This window comes from Podarcis filfolensis (genome assembly GCF_964270895.1).
Source record: "Podarcis filfolensis genome assembly, chromosome: 6".
NCBI lineage: Eukaryota > Metazoa > Chordata > Lepidosauria > Squamata > Lacertidae > Podarcis > Podarcis filfolensis.
The window spans coordinates 40,728,242-40,744,690 of record NC_139609.1 but is presented as its reverse complement, the minus strand read 5'-3'; the positions used below and the strand labels follow the sequence as shown (position 1 = coordinate 40,744,690).

Below are 16,449 nucleotides of genomic sequence, written 5' to 3'. Positions count from 1 at the left end.
ACGCACTGTCTAGGGTCACACTGCTTTCCAATGTCAGAACTAGCTGGGAGCAAAATAACCCTGAGTGGGAGGTTGGGGGAGAATTCCTGGGAGGCAGCAAAGTTAGGTTCTTCTTTCTTGCTCAACGTAAGAAGAGGGCTGCGGGATCAGACCAAAGGCCCATCTAGAACAGCATTCTGTTCTCAAAGTGGTTGATAGGATGCCCATGGGAAGACCATAGGCAGAACATGAGTGCAGCTCTGTCCTTTAGACGTCTGTATGACTAGGGACATCTCACGGGGTCATGTGAGAATCACCCTGTGTCTTCTTTTTTAAAGTTTCCGTGTCATCTTCTCTGGTTCCTTGTCATTGTCTTGGCAAACTGGCAGCTCCTATTTTTCTATACACTGGCATGGTGCATAGTTAAAACCCGAAAGGACACTCATGTCTCTACAACCACAGAAAATGCCCCCAAGTACCTTATAAAGGTAAAGGGCCACTGACCATTAGCTTCAGCCATGGCCGACTTTGGGGTTGCGGCGCTCATCTTGCTTTATTGGCCAAGGGAGCTGGCGTACAGCTTCCAGGTCATGTGACCAGCATGACTAAGCCGCTTCTGGCGAACCACAGCAGCACATGGAAACGCCGTTTACCTTCCCACCGGAGTGGTGCCTATTTATCTACTTGCACTTTGACGTGCTTTCGAACTGCTAGGTTGGCAGGAGCAGGGACCGAGCAACGGGAGCTCACCCCATCACAGGGATTCGAACTGCTGACCTTCTGATTGGCAAGTCCTAGGCTCTGTGGTTTTACCCACAGCGCCACCCGCGTCCCAAGTACCTTATAGATCCACCCAAGTGCCAGTGCAATCACACAGGCGACCGTGTCAACAGAGGGTATACAGATAATAATCCTCCAGCTGGTTTTTTTTTGTTTTAATCGTCTTCACGCTGCCCCCACTTTGAGCATTCTAACAGATGTGTGTTGTTTTTGTCTAGGCATGCCTGTTGTCCTGGCCCACGAGGTGGAGTCTGTTTTGACGGGTGCTGCTATTCTCGGAGCCTGTGCTTCTAAAGATTTTGCTTCTCTGCAGGTATGTAATCAGAAGAAGTCTGGATGTGAAAGCTTAAACTCTGCACTTTTCTGCTTGGCCTTGCCTACATTATAATTTAGACTGGGTGGGGAGGAATTGTAGGCTCTGTTCCTCACAAAGCCCAACGCTTTCATCCATAGGTCTATTAACCAGCTTAGCCTGGTTAGGTTAAATAAGGAGATGGGTCTCAAACAATTACATTAGTTTACTACAACTGGGACCTGCAGCAAACTGTCACGGTGTGGAATGCTCCTGTTCAGGACACCAGCCAGCCTATCATGCCCTTTCCATTTCTACTCCATTCCACTCGTCCTCCTCCAAAGGGAAACAGCGTAACAGGATGGTAATGGGTGAATTAAGATGGAATTGACCCTTTTTTGCTGTAAAAATGGTGAGTCTGGCCCCAGGGTATTTGCCCACCCACTCGCTTGAATTTCACACTGCTCTAAAAAAAAATGTTACAGTAAAGTATGCTATCTAATTAGGCAGATTTCTATATGTGGATATAAAACCCAGGCTTTAACTAGAACATTAAAACTCCACCGTTGGGTAATTTTGCCGAGGAAGAACTACCTTGGACATCTGGTCTCCATATGGCTGCTTTTCAAAGACACTGGGAAGCCTTCTTTTTCTTATCTCTTGCCACCATATCTGCGCCACAAGCAATGTTGTAGCAAAGGGGAATGAAAACGATGTGTCTCTTCACTGATGCACACCCACACGTGCAAAACGCCTCCGGGGGGGGGGGCAAAATCTCTCCTTCCTTAAGCTCTGGATTATCTCTTAGTTTCCAGAGAAGAGAAGAAAATCCTTCCTGAGCAAATGTTTGGCTGTATATTATTCTTTTCATTTCTCCAAGCCTTCCCTTCATGGTAATGCCTTCTCATTCATTTTCTAGAAATGCAATAAAACAGACAGATTGTGACCTGCATAGCACAGTGCAGGTGTCTTGTTGCTCAATAGAAATACTTGACACACCCTGGATGCTGAACACTTTATTCCACCCAGCATGTCAAGGATTGGCAGTTATGTTTTATATAATACTTGGTGAAGAAAGCGCTTTGCAGCCGCATTCCCAAAAATCTTTTCCCAGTTGGTTCTTAAATAAGAGTAGCCTATCCAGTGTTTCAATGACAATAGCTCATATTTCCAGGTGGAGAACGTGGGCTGAGAGTGAGCTGGAATATGAGCAAAAAATTCCCAATTCATTTCTCTACAACTGATGACTGATAATGGGCATTAAATGGCCTGAATTGGTGATCATTCCTCTGTGGCTTGTTTTACCCGACAGCTGGATGATTGTATACATTTCAGTGGGATCTTCAGAATGGAATTGCATGCTCCAGCTCCACTATGTTTCTTCAAGACTTATCTGTTGCTGCTGCTTGGCTAAGCAGCTCTGGAGGTCTACAATTTCCCTTCTCTTAACTCTTTCCTTGTCCATCATTTTCTTCCTTCAGCTCCTCCCCGCAAGCAGTTGCTTTCCTCCAGCTCAGGTCCCAGGTCCATGTCCATGATAGAAACAGACCTGGATCCCTTGCTGGAGGTGGGCAGCAGGGAGAGAGTGTTTGTTGGAGGAGGAAAGCAGTGGGTGAGGCTAAAGATTCAAGCGCCATTCTTGTGCCCTTTGCTTATCCACAGGCAGCAGGGTTCTGTGGATGTGCTTCGAAGGCGCACTGGAAGTGCGGAAATGAACCTGTAGCTCCACCCTCAGTTTAGCTGCCAAAGAGCCAGCTCCTGCTTTTGCAAAGCAATCCACTCCTACAATTCTAATATACAGTATACAAGTGACAATGTCAGGGGAAAGAACAAGACCCTGTCTTATTTGGCAATAGCCCAGTTTTATTCTTCACCATAACTAACTTTTTTGGACAGAGTTTATATATTCGGGGTTAGGATTATTATTGTTTTATAAAAAAACAAACCATTCCGTTTATTTTTCTACTGTGCATTAAATCACTTCAGTTGCATTTATGCAACCTAATGGCCAGCTTTCTTTTCATCTTGATTTCCTAAAGCGGACTTTGCTTACTTAGAATTTAGAGAGCTGTGTACAGGGAAGAAGAGATACTGATAGTAATTTACTGGAATCCTTGAACTTGTTGAGACAGAAAATTAGAGGAAGAGAGCATGGAGTTTGAGCAAGCTGATTGTAGATTGGTAGCGTTCCTTCCAAAGGCTGGTGGAAGTACCAGTCCTGCAGTGATAGAATAGACCTTCGCCTCCCCCCTCACTGTGAACTTTTGGCACGCCTCTTAACAACAACTTAACTATTAAGTCATTAACTGCAGTTCAAAAGAGTTAATTTTAATAATAGTTTTCCCCTCTGGAAAGATGTTTAATGACAATGGCAATTTGGCTAGGCTATAAAGAGGTTTGGATGCGCAGGCAAACAAGTAGATATTGCGCCTTTGTGCTTCAGTATCAGGCAGTGCTATTCGCACCACAGGTTGTGCATACGGAACGTCCCCTGACGGCTGAGTGAGTGGAAGAACCCCTCTCACGGTGGGTGTCTTTCTGCACTGAATTTTCAGCTTCACCAAGCTTCCAAAACTGAGACTTCCCTGCAAATTTAACAGCCTTGTTATCATGAGGATACATGAACCCAAGGCTGCCATTACTTTTCCAGAGTGCCAGGCAGTTCTCCTGATCTGTAGCCACCCCTACTGTTCTTTTCTTTTGTTTGACTGTATACCTTTAAAGAGGAGGAAGAGGTAGGCACCATATTTTAATAGCTTAGTAGACCACATTGGAAGAACCATAGACACAATTGAAGAACCATAGACACAATTGAAGAACCATAGACACAATTGAAGAACCATAGACACAATTGAATCAGTCCAAGTCTCCTACACTCATCTCATAAAAAACAACAACTAAAAAACTCTTCTATAAACCAGGATAAATTCCTAATTAGTTGCTGTAATCATCTTGTGTAAACATAATAATGAAAAAGAAAAGTTAATTAATCATTTTGTTGGCTTGCTGTAAATGCATCTCTTACTGAAAGTCTCCCAGAGTGTCAAGGCGTATCTTAATTTCCATTTCTTTAATCATGGGGCTGTTGTTGGGCAAAGACGAGAGAGATCAGGTTCTGAAAAGTCGTGTTGGCAGGCAGAACTCGGTTAAGATGCCCTAATCACCTTGTTTCATTATTTGCCAAGAACTGGGCTAAGTTCACACTTGCATTGTCAGGCTATAATTTAAAACAGAGTTAACTAAGAACATTTTGGATAAGAACAAGTGTTTTCTTTTTTCCTTAATGCTCTGGATAGATACTCCGGGTTTCTTTTTACTAATTTGGTCAATACCCTTCCCCACAGAAGCAGAAGCCATTCTTTTTACCTACGGACCAAATGGGGAAAGTGAATGCATACATCACAAAAAGCAGCCTCAGTATGGATATAGGGACCATTTTCATAACTTAGTGCAAAACTCAAAATTTCCCAAGTGAGGCCAGCTGACATTGTAATGGCACAAGGTAGAACTAGTGCATCCTTTGCTGGCAGCTATTTTGATGCACCTGTTGGTTTCCATATCAAATTCTTTGTTTTCTGGTTTGTCTGGCAACAGATTTGCCAGGGAGAACTCTTTTCTAATAATAAAGATGAGAAACATTTCTGACAATGATACTAGTTTGTTTCCTGTATTCTACCTAGTCCCTATTGTAAAATGGTTTATTCTTCTGGTAGCTCGCATGTTGACATGATATTAAAGGAATCTCTGCTTCTCTAATTGTTCATCAAGAATCAAGATCTCAAAAGTGCTTGGATTCGCTGCTAGCAGACTCTTCTTAAATTCCTCAAAACTATTGCCTTGACAGGGAACTTTAAAGAAGGCGAGGAAGTAGTATTACCCGTCCTCTTTCCTAGGGGTATCTTAATATAGCTGTTATTTCTTTCAGGGCATTTCTTCAAGAAAATAGAAACTCATAACATGACTTGAGCTCTAAAAGTGACCCCTCTGCAGTATGGTTATAATACCTGTGTTGGTGCAGCCATTGCAGATTCATCTAATTCAATATTTTTTTATCACACGTGTGCATTTGTACACACATGAAAAAGTGTGCTTTGGTTCTGTAAGTGTAATAGTGATACGTGCAGCAAGCAGATGGGATTTATCTGCAGCTCCCCCACTTGTGTATGCAAATGGACATTTCCTTTCGTATAACATGCAGTTTTAGCCATATATATTTCAGCTCTCACATCAGTGTTAATGGGGCTCTGTAGGAGGGTTTTTTGTTTTTTTTAGGTATATGGTTTTCCTTTGTGCCGGTATTGGATGAGCAATTCCTTGTCTGCTGGAGCAACTGACCTGGAGGCGTGATGGGAGGTCCCTACAATTTACAGATTCAGCATGGCTTTAGGATAGCGTGATGTTCTCACAAGCAGGTTCAGATCATTAGCCTCATGTGCCATTGCTGTTTACCTGACATACGATACGGGTTGACATCTGTTGCCCATCTCTCTTGCTGAGCACTTGCTTTGCTTTACTTACGGCTGTGCTCTGGTAGCACCACCAGAGAAGAAAGAAAGATATTTTATCCCTGTTCTTCTTGAGCAAAAGCAGTTTGCAGGTCACCCCTAATTTGTTAGGCTCGGCAACATTCTGTCATGCTGGTTTCTCCCCTAAGCAAATGAATCAGGGGCGAAATTTAAAGAACCCTGCCGACACGTCCCCCAGCTCGAAGGCATTTCCGTCAAAATGCTATGTCATCTATGTTAGGTGCTGTCATGCACTTGATGTATTACCAGATTGGTACGTGCTGTACAGTAGTGTTTTGTTAGTTGTTGCGCTGCATGATTTGTAGCCATTTTATACCTATAGCAATTAATAGATAAAAACTTGTCTAAGCAAAAGCTGCAGGCTGTAACAGTGGGTCACAGTTGTCCCGGACTATAAAGTGCAGTGCAACAGTAATCAGTGCCTATAAAGAAGAATTAATTGCATTCACTTCAGCTTGGGCCTTTCCCCCCCTCTACTCATAATTGCCACGGGGATAGTTGGAGAGGGGCTAACCCTGCTTTCCCTGCATGCTGTGAAATGTGCATGGCAATTAGTCCCATTTATGTGAAAGGGACCTTTTCTCTAAGCTTAATTATTGTATGTGTGTGGTCAGTTTTCAGGAGATGGAAACCAGGGAGGGAAGGACTAACCCTACACTGCCATTCTTGCATGCTGCAAACCTGCACATAACCCCCACATGGCACATTTACAGCCAGATTTCTACCTTTTCCTGTAGCCCGATTCAGCTGTAATAGTAAGCTATGGTTTAGTGGTACCTGCACAAGCTTTGGGGTCATGTACTCCCCACTGCTCTGGCTCAGTTATATGGCAAACAGAAGCATCTGCTTCCATTGTAAAATAGGGCTGTATCCAAAGCACCAGCCCAGTCTGCAAATAAACTGAAGATGGGGTGTTTCCTCCTGAATTATGTAGCCCTGGTTCACTTTGCCGTTTCAGGTTAGGCAGAGGCCCTTAAGGTTAAGGAGTGATTTGGGGTTCCCATTTCTGTCTTTGTATATTACATTGTAATATATAAACCAATAGCCAATGGAAGAACCAACTTCATTTTACTCTGTTTTAAAGTTAAGTTTATCATTACATTTTATGGCATTACACACGAACACAAATAAACACACACATTTATAATAAACACAAACTTAATGCTGCCATTTCAGAGGGCAGTGGTGGTGGGCTCTGACAGACGGCTTCTGCTTCAGTTTAAGGTACCAATTTAAGCATTAGAGGGGACACATGAGGAAAGGTGAAGGAGTACAGCCCACTGTCCTCAGAGGCGCTGGCATTAAAAAGTAGTTGTCGTTTTTTAAAGGAAAACACAAACCTCTAGTGCCAATTGGCAAAGAGTAGGTTGGGTTCCCACCAGCCAAAATGGCCACTCCCTGTTTTGTTTTTGTTTTTGTTTTGCAGTGAAGGGACAACTTCAGAGGTAAACTTAGAATTTTGTTTACCAGCTCTACTTCTATGCTAATCAACGTTTATCATCACACTCAAACTCTGAAGAACTTGGGTTAGTTTGAATTGTGGTTAGTGAGCAAGTCAGGATCACAACCCGTGGTTTGAACCTGGCTTTCTTAAACTAAACAGAGTTTCCCTGAGTTTGTACATGGTGCGTTTAAATGTGCAAGTGAAAGCTTCCAGTTTCCATTTCGTCACTGTGCCTGAGGTGAGAGGGGAGCACTCGTGCCTTGAGAGTTGCTTCTTGTAAACACTGTACAAAGCCATTGACTAGCAGTATGCCTGAAAAGCAACTGTGTGATAAAAGATGTTTGGTGCTGCCTACTCACATGGGGCATGCCAAAGTCTCGGGAATATGGTGAAGCAAACCAGTGGAGACTATTGAAAGTCTTCAAAGTAGATGGTTAAATGTGCAACTCTCATAAAAATTGTATCATTGAAATTACGTTTTTGGTATTGGCAGTTGGAGTTCAGTCTGACTTATCTGCTTGTTATTTCTGGGGTGTTTGGGTTTGTTTGTTTTTAACACAGGCAGATTTTTGAATTTATTACTTATCATTTAATAGTTAAGGATTTAAAAAAAAACAACAACGCGCGCACACAATTTATTACTTACCATTTATAGTTATGGACTGAGCAGGCTATAAAATCATTGGAAAATGCTACAGATATCCATTTATTGCATTTTTTTTAACATGTCAGGGTTCAGTAGGGGTTGGAGGTCATCCTGCCATTATTGTTATTTAACAATGACAGCCCTGTGCCAGCTGTTTGCTCAGTATTCTGCAAGCTGTAATGGAGGCACATTAATTCCAAGTATATTTTATTTTATTTGAGCTTAGTTTAGAGGGTTGTTGTTTTTTTTATAAAAAAAGTATTTTAATCTTTCCTGGTTTCTAGACAAGGCCCTCTTGGACTTGAACTCATATGTAGCAACAAGATGCTGACCAACCAAGTAGCAAAAAAACACATTGCAATCCTAAGCACATTTACTTAAAAGTAATGCTCACTGTTGCAACAAAACGTCTTTATAAGCACAGACACTTTAGGTTTTCAGCCTTACTGCTGGTTATATGATGAGTAGGGCACTTGGTTCAGCCTGAATCAGAGGTATGTGGACCACCATTGTTATAAAAGCACTCCGAGAGAATTCCCATGCACTTGCAAAGTCAGACAAAGCCAAGCGCCTTTTCCCAAATGTGCTAGCTCTACCTATGGAGCAACATTTCAAAGAAAGTACCTCCCACATGAATATCTGTAGCACACTGAGGACTGAATGCATCCATGCCCAGTGCCTGCATTTGCTCTTCCTCTTCTTGACCCTAATGCTTTATTCTTTCACTATTCATCCTGCCTGTGTGGTGTTGTTGAACCCCATGAAAAGTAACTAGCACCCCAATCTGAAACACGGTGCCCTTTGAAATCACATTATATGTTTGCTGCAGGGAACACGGGTGTAACAGCAGGGTTTCCTGCAGAAATCACACCCACGAGCCCATCTCTGATAACAGTGACTAGGCTAGGGGACATGGGATGCTTAAAGATAAGTGACTACAAGCCTGTATGACAACCACAGTCAGTGGTTTGCTGCATAAGGAAACACTGTTGTAACACTGGCATTTTCCTTTTTTAAAAAATAATTTTTATTTGATTTTACAAACATAAAATTATAACAATACAATCACACATCAACAGTTGAAGATTCCTCCGAGTCTCTGTACTTCCCGCCTTTCCCTCCATGGGTCCTATTGTTAAACCTTTTCTACTGCATCTTTTTCAATAGTCCATGTTTTATATTACTCCATTATCTCCATAATACTTGCTACATTGCAAGTGTTATTGCAATCCTGCTAATGTTTTCATCTGCTTACAGTGATCTCCAAGATAAATTATAATTTTTCCCCATTCTTTGTTGAAGTTTTGTTTCTTCTTGGTTCCTGAGCTTTCCGGTCTATTTTGCCATTTTGGCCTAATCCAACAGTTTGATTTGCCATTCTTCTCTGATAGGGACTTTATCTTCTTTCCATCTTTAACACTGGCATTTTCCATAGCAGTAGGCAGAGCCACTGATTCCACAAAGCCCATTTAGAAAGGGGTGTTGGGATAAAATAGTTCAAGCATCCTGTTTATGACAGAGGTATGCCTATAAATCTCCCCCTAAGGAGAGAGTGGAGTTACTGTTAAGACAAAGTACTGTATATAAATCAGTGAAGACCATTGCTCCAGAACATACCAGTTTCCATAATTAGATTAAAATATAATAAATTCCAATGATATGTTATCAGAATATTAAAACAATTGCATGTTTAAAGTATTGTGGGATTAATTGAAGTTATCCAAAATTTGTAAAGTATTGGGATTTATTCTGTATAGAGGCATAATTCCTCCTGAAATACGTTACAGTGAGAACCATTTTTTCAACTACCGAGAAAATAGTGCAATTATAAAAGTGAGGGTAGCTTCTCCAAGTTAGCTGTCTCTTTTTCAGAGAGTGCCTTCCTTAATTATGTGTGCTGTATTACAGGCAAATTGAATAGTCTGGCCGCCCTCCCCTCTAGCTAAGCTGAAGGGAAACTTCAAGACGTATGCTAGAGAGTTGGAAACTCAATCCACCACATTAATTCCCCATCTGGGATTTGAACTCTTGCAATGCCAGTGCAGGAGATCAGAGTGTTCTGTAAGGAAACACAGGCATGTAGAGTCACTGTGCTAGCTGTCTGAAATGCCTGGGTGTGTGTTTTTTTTACTGAATTTTTTTTCAAAGGACACGATGATTACTTCGTCTGGGGATTTGACACCAGCAATTCGAACCACCAGGACATACTTCGGCAAGCCTTCCTCGTAAGGATGTTTGCTACCCCGCACGTACAGTTTCTGCTCTTTATCTTGGAAGGTGGCGGTGAAAGTCAGGCTGCAGCTCTAAGCATCCATACACAGAAACATACCCTACTGAAATCACTGAGGCTTCCTTTGGCAGAAACGTGAATGGCTTAGGAGCACACGATTCTGTAACATGTTAAAGCTGAGTAGATGTGGATCAGGTCAGGAGGCCATTGGGAGTACTGCAAATTTCCAATAAAAAGAGACAGAAAATGGCAGTCAATCTGGCACACTCATACTCAGCTAATTCAAAATTTGTGTGCATTGCTCTTTAATGCTCTACTGGGTTACTAATAGCTCAATACATGAACTTCCTCCATTAATATGTATTGGACGTGAGGTGGTTTAGACTCCTGTCATCATTTGATGACCATACTTGTGTGGACTTTAGCTGATATTTGAAGCATTGTCTCCTCCCAAATGAAACTACCCAGGCATAGAAATCAGCATCATAACCCCTGCTCTAGGCTGCCACACACCTAAAAGCAGATACATGGTCACACAAGACAGGACAGGGCCTTTTGAGTTTGGCACCTAGTCTTTGAAATTCCTGCTTAGCCCCCTCAGCGCTTATTTCTTCCCCTACTAATTTTCTATGGCTATTTTTCACTGGCTCTTATTTCAGTGTGGTTTTTTCATTTAAATAATAGCTAGTTATTATTTCTGCTTATGTGAAGTCTGTCTTATTCTGTTGCTTCTCAGTAGGAACACCATGAACCACAAATCCAGAATCTCAGTCAAGAGAGATGTGGTTTCTTCTGCTAGTCAGCAGACCAGATGAGGGATCTGTATATGGTAGTAGATCACCTACTTGGTGAGACACACATATCTATGGGATTGTTTGGGGTATAGATGACTTTTGGTTTGTTATTAGTTTATTTTACACAATTAATACAAAACAAAGCATATGTATCAAAATATTACAAGAGAGAGAAGAAAATTTACAATGTATTAGTTATTACAAAGATAATTATATACAATATACACAACTGCATAATAAAAAGTGGGTAATACAAATGGTTTATTAGTTTTCCTACTACAAACTTACCATAATCATTTAAACTTAAGATATTGATTAGAATAGATAGATTTACTCAAAACTGACCAACAGTTGATAGAGTTGAGTATGTTTAGCTCAGAAAAGAGGAAACTGAGAGGAGATATGATAGCCATTTTCAAATATCTAAAGGGTTGTCACATGGAAGATGGAGCAAGCTTGTTTTCTCCTGCTCCAGAGACTAGGATCCAAACCAATGGAATTAAGTTACAAGAAAGGAGATTCTGACTAAACATCAGGAAGAACTTTCAGATAGTAAGGGTTCAACAGTAGAACAGACTGATTCGGGAGATGATTGAGTTTTTTAAGCAGAAGTTGGAAGGTCACCTGGCACATAGAATTTAGTTAAAATTCCTGCATCGCAGGGTGTTGGAGTAGCTAAGCCTCAGTGCCCCTTCCAACTCTACAATCCTATGATTCTATGTACTTAGAATTTACATCCATTTGAGTATACTTAAGAGTTGAACCCATTTTATATACAGCTCATTCCTCTGGTATTATAGCTCTGCTCTGACCTCTCAAAAAACAACTTTGCTGGTATTTTACTGAGGACAATACTGGTTGGTTTTTTTCCTCTGTACAAATGGCTTTTATTTATTGGCACAACATAGCTTATTATCTGTCTTTTAACTTCTCATAGATTAGGTTACAAAGGGAGGGTGGAGGGAGGAGACGAGAGCTGAGCATTGATGGTAAATGAGATGTGTTAGCCTCTGTGATGGGAGATGTCACTTAGCTTAGGGGAACAGGATGATTAATTACTCTAAAGAGGCGACAGATTCTTGAAGCTCTTGGAAATAATAAAGAACTTGCTATTCATCTTATTTTCAAAACTTGATGCACCGATTTCTCTGTATTTTCGGGAAATGGGGGCTGAGCAATCTATTAATTTCGCAGGAGCTCCACCTGTGGAACAATAATTGAAGTGCAACGCAAAGTTTTAGAAGCAGCTTTTCCAGTTAGCTTTTAAATTGTGGGTATTTGAAAAAGAGGGGGGGACATCTGTGCAGAAGCAAGCAGTAAAGCAAGACAGCAGTCACAACATTTACACAGGAGGTGTAACTTAGGCAGGCTCTATCCACAATATACATTTAAAGCTGTATCATACCACATTAAGCAGTCATGGCTTCCCTCAAAGACTCCTGAGAACAGTAGCTTGTTAAAAGTGCTGAGAGTTGGTCTCCTCACAGAGATACAGTTTCCAGAGTGGTTTAACAATCAGTCCATCTTTCCAGGGAACTCTGGATTGATCTTAGGGGAGGAAACTAAGCTATGTGCAGCAACTGTATTTGATAGGCTTTGGGGCCCTTATGCAAACATGTTTCTGTGGGGAAGGAGGAAGCCAATTTATAATGGGGATGTCCCGCTTCCCAGGCATATAAATCAATATTTCTGTTTCTCTTCCTTTTTGTGCCATGTCTGTAGGGTAGTAAATTATTTTCTGCCTATGAAATGCCATAGGAGTCAGGTCCTAAATTTTATTCTGGAACCACATGGTGCTTGTGTTTCAGGAGGTGCTCATTCTATCTTCTACCATATTGCTAGCAGGCAGGCACAGCCTGTAGTAACACTAGTCCTTAGTGAATAAGGTGGTCGTGGCTTCAGACCCTTTCAGAAACGGGCTCTTTGACACACTCTGCATCTGAATTCTACCCTGCACAAAAGGTGATTGAGTTTAGCTCATCAGCAAGAACATGTTTGAGAGTCGCATAAAGGCATTTTCAGGGCATTTGGAGAAATTTGAATGCAAGTTTCAGAGGACTACTTCTATACAGGTAAAACATTCCTTTCTCTCTCATCGCTTCCATGGTGCTCACAGTCCTTCCCTTGCCCCGTTGGATCCTTGGCTCAATGGAACGAGCCTTAGGAACTCTTTTTAGATAAGCTTTTTACAAGAAAAAAAGCGCCCCCCCCATTTTGGATTCTTTCATTTCATTCATGTCTCGCTATAGTGGCATAGCTACAGGCTCGGTACTTGGTTCCATTGTTTAGTAGCATGTGCCAAAAGCAGCCATTGCAGCTGGAGGTGCATTGCAAGTATTGGGACAGTGCACATTTTGCCAGCACAGCGTAGTAAGAAGTAAGCATGAAAGAAAGAGGTAAACATTGTATTAAAGCCAAGACAGGAAGTTATTTTATTCCTCCCAAAAGCTGAGTGTGCACAAAAGTTCCCACGCTTTATGAAAGGGTTTGCCTCCTAGGTCCCATTGCCAAGAGTAATTCCTTCTCTTTCATTACGCATTGTGGCTCTTCGTGGTGGTTAAACATGTGGTCCATGGTTCACATGTGCGCTTCATGTGCCTGCTCTGAAACATTTCATCTTCACGTCCCGTTCCCCCCCCCCCCCGCCCAATGACTGTGAGTCTTGGATTGCAGCTTTGTCCTTTTCAAAAACTGTGATAAAAAATAAAAGGTTAATGTTGAGGTCCATTTATTTGTTGTGCAGGGCTGAAATATGATACAGTACAAGATTCCTGTTCCAGACAAATGTATCTACTCATGCTTAAAGCTGTAGCTATCTTTTTCAAAACTCTTTAGTAATATTTCTGCAGGCTGTGTTTTAAGATATGCTTTCACTGGGAAATGTATTAGAAGCCAACTTTAAATGCTGCTGTGCATTACCATCAAATCAAATCACCGAGAGACCTTGAAAAGCATCTCCAAGGTCTCGCGAGGCCTCAGAGATGCTTTCTGAGAAGTCGCCGGAAGTTGGGTTCTGAGGTCTTGGAAGGCCTCGGACAGCATCTCTGTCTTGTGAGTCCTCGGACATGGCTTCCAGTGCTTCCCAAGGCAGCAGAAGTTGCATTGAGGGCCCTGTAGTGTTTTTTTTTGGGGTGCTCAGGCACCCAGAGCCCCCTATTGTTGGCGCCCCTGCAATGGATCCAAGGCTTTGGTTCATTTATTGGAGGCAAACCTAGAAACACTGAGACCTCCTGTTTGAACCAGCAAGTAAATGAAAGAAATATACAACATGCCTCTAGATAACAGTTCGAGAGTGACATGATTTTGTAAAGCCTGGCAGTTTTCATTTTAAAATTAGGTTTCTCCTCAGGTAAAATGAAATGCCAGGCAATTTTGGGGTTCACATATCTCCACAGTTAGTTGTATTATGTGATTTACGTTCCTTGTTTTTGGCATACAGGCAAAAACATAAACACACTGTAGTTGCATTAGAAGGGTTCACAGATGGTCTCTCAAGATTCTCAAGTCTGGACTCACCATTTGCAATGGCTGTACCACTTTTTTATTATTACCCCAGCTAGTAGCAGCATCCTCCATGCAGGGGTGGACTTTGGTAGTATGGTGCCCTGAGTGAGGACAAAATTTGATAGGCCTCCACCGGAATATTTCTTATTTTCACAATAATTACTTTTGTATTTTTTATTTCACGCCTCTTTGACTCAGAGCCCTCTGCAGGGGAACTGCCCACACCACCCTAAATCTAGGCGCTGCTCTACAAGACCCCTAATGTCATTCCTGGGCATTGGAGTGGGGCCAATACAAGAAATATGGTAGAGATTGTTTGGATATAATTCTGAAAGTGGCCATTTTCTAAGAGGTGAGGAAAAGGAAAATGTATTCTGAGAAATTTCAGTTCAGCTCTAATCTGCTTCAAGATACCTGTCGTTAACAGAACTAAACTTTAAGACAAATTTACTCAAATAGCCTCAAGTAAAAAGAAAATACCTTGAAAATGGTACAGGGAAGACAATGAGAGCTTGTTTTTTCTTGGATAAATGATCTCTCCTCTCTGTGTGGCTTCAGTTTATTTTCTCAGAAAATACCTTTGAACTAGGGATTAGTTCTGTTTCGGATTCGTTCCATTAAGCCATTTTCACAGTCTGAAATTGCTGCTAATGGGAAGAAACGTGTGGTTTGAAATGTGCAGTGTTGGATCAGCTAACTAGTTTTTGCAAAAGGACAGCTAATAAATAAAAAAAAGAGTGGATAAGAGCTGTGGAGAGAGGTGAAACACCTGTAGAGATAAGAGCTTAAGTAAGAAATATCCGTGCAGTTTTGGCACCTGTTGCCCTGGTACAGTATGCTTGAATTGAACAGGTCCAGATTTTAGCCAAGTTCTATACAAATTCAAAGCCAATTCTGTACACACTTACCTGGGAGGAAGTCCTAGTAAACACCTGTCTAGGCAGAGGTTCTGTTCAAGTCCTTCTGAGACACTGTCCTGTCAGCTGTAGGATTTGGGGCAACAGTCTTCTTCTGCTTTTTCTTTTTTTGCTCTGGAGGAACCTGAGGGGAAAACTATTCTTAGGCTCTCTTCTCTGGAGGTGTAAGGTTTCATAATCCCCAGAGCATCTCTAGTCCTATGCTGTATGAGAACTAGTCAGAGCTCAACACTGGAGGTCTGTGCAAGGGCATTTCTTTCACCCATGCTGCCCCTGCTACAATTCCAGGGCCCACAGATTACCACCCCTTCTGGGTCAGTGGTATCTCACATAGCTGGCGGTTTGTGTCCACCATGGCCTGATTGCAGAGCCGGTCAGCAAGTGCTCCTCATCAGCAGTTATGAGTGGTTGGATCTTTGATAAGCAAGCAATCTCAAATGTTGTAAATGACAATCAAGCAGATCTGATACTTCCCCTATTCAGCAGGCAGGCCCCACAGCCTTTTCATGTTGAGTGAGAAGGTCTGAAGGATTGTAAGCATATTTAGCCAAGTGTGCTTCAGTCCCCCCTCATGGCTGGGAACCCTACATGATCATGGGAAACACTCTGAGCATCCCATCAGATCTTTCTACAAGATGTTGGAAGAGTGGGGCATGGCCCCTCCACCAGTAGAATTTAAGAACGCCTCATTAGGGCTACTGTGTCAAAAATATTTCAAGACTCTTTCAGAAATGAAGCCTAGGCTACAAGGGTTTGGGTTTTAGCTATTGGTGCTAGCTCTTTTCGATCTCAGAAGATTGTGAAATCTGATTATTCAGTTTTATTTACACAATGTGGAACTGAAAGCTATTGGAATACTGAAAAGCACAGTAAAATGTAAACAGATACCCATGCAGGCAAAGCTTACAAAAACAGAAGAGGTGAATTTTCTGCTAATACATCCTCTCCAACGTGGGCCATGATTTATTGTCTCATGGATGACAGATTGGGGGAAGGTCACATCTTGGAAAAACAATTGTCCATGAGGAGGTACATAAATTTTATTTTCTCAAATGGCTGAGTTCAGCTCTATAATCTTTGGAATGTTCAAAATGCATTCCAGTTCCCACAGCAGCACCTGCAGAAAGCTTTGTGTTGTCTTTATGGATAGGCTTCATATAGGCACGTTTTATGGCTGCCTATATTAGGAGTGTGGGATGCATGTGATAAACAGTCATGGTAAGCTCACTAGAATTGGATTGATGAAATGGAGATAAATAAACTCGGCATTCATTTCATATATCTGTAAGGAAAATCTCCAGAAAACGTCCTTCTGTCACTAGAGAGAATATAGATTA

The 16,449-nt window shown here is 41.7% G+C and overlaps 1 protein-coding gene across 2 annotated transcripts in view; it reads left to right on the top strand.

The window, feature by feature from the left end:
• Positions 1 to 16,449, top strand: part of FGGY (FGGY carbohydrate kinase domain containing) — a 136,898-nt gene that overhangs the window by 103,853 nt on the left and 16,596 nt on the right. For both annotated transcript variants that reach the window (XM_083621280.1, XM_083621281.1), the window contains exon 14: positions 978 to 1,072. In XM_083621280.1, the coding sequence (XP_083477406.1) occupies positions 978 to 1,072 (95 nt within the window). The remainder of the gene's footprint in view (positions 1 to 977; positions 1,073 to 16,449) is intronic.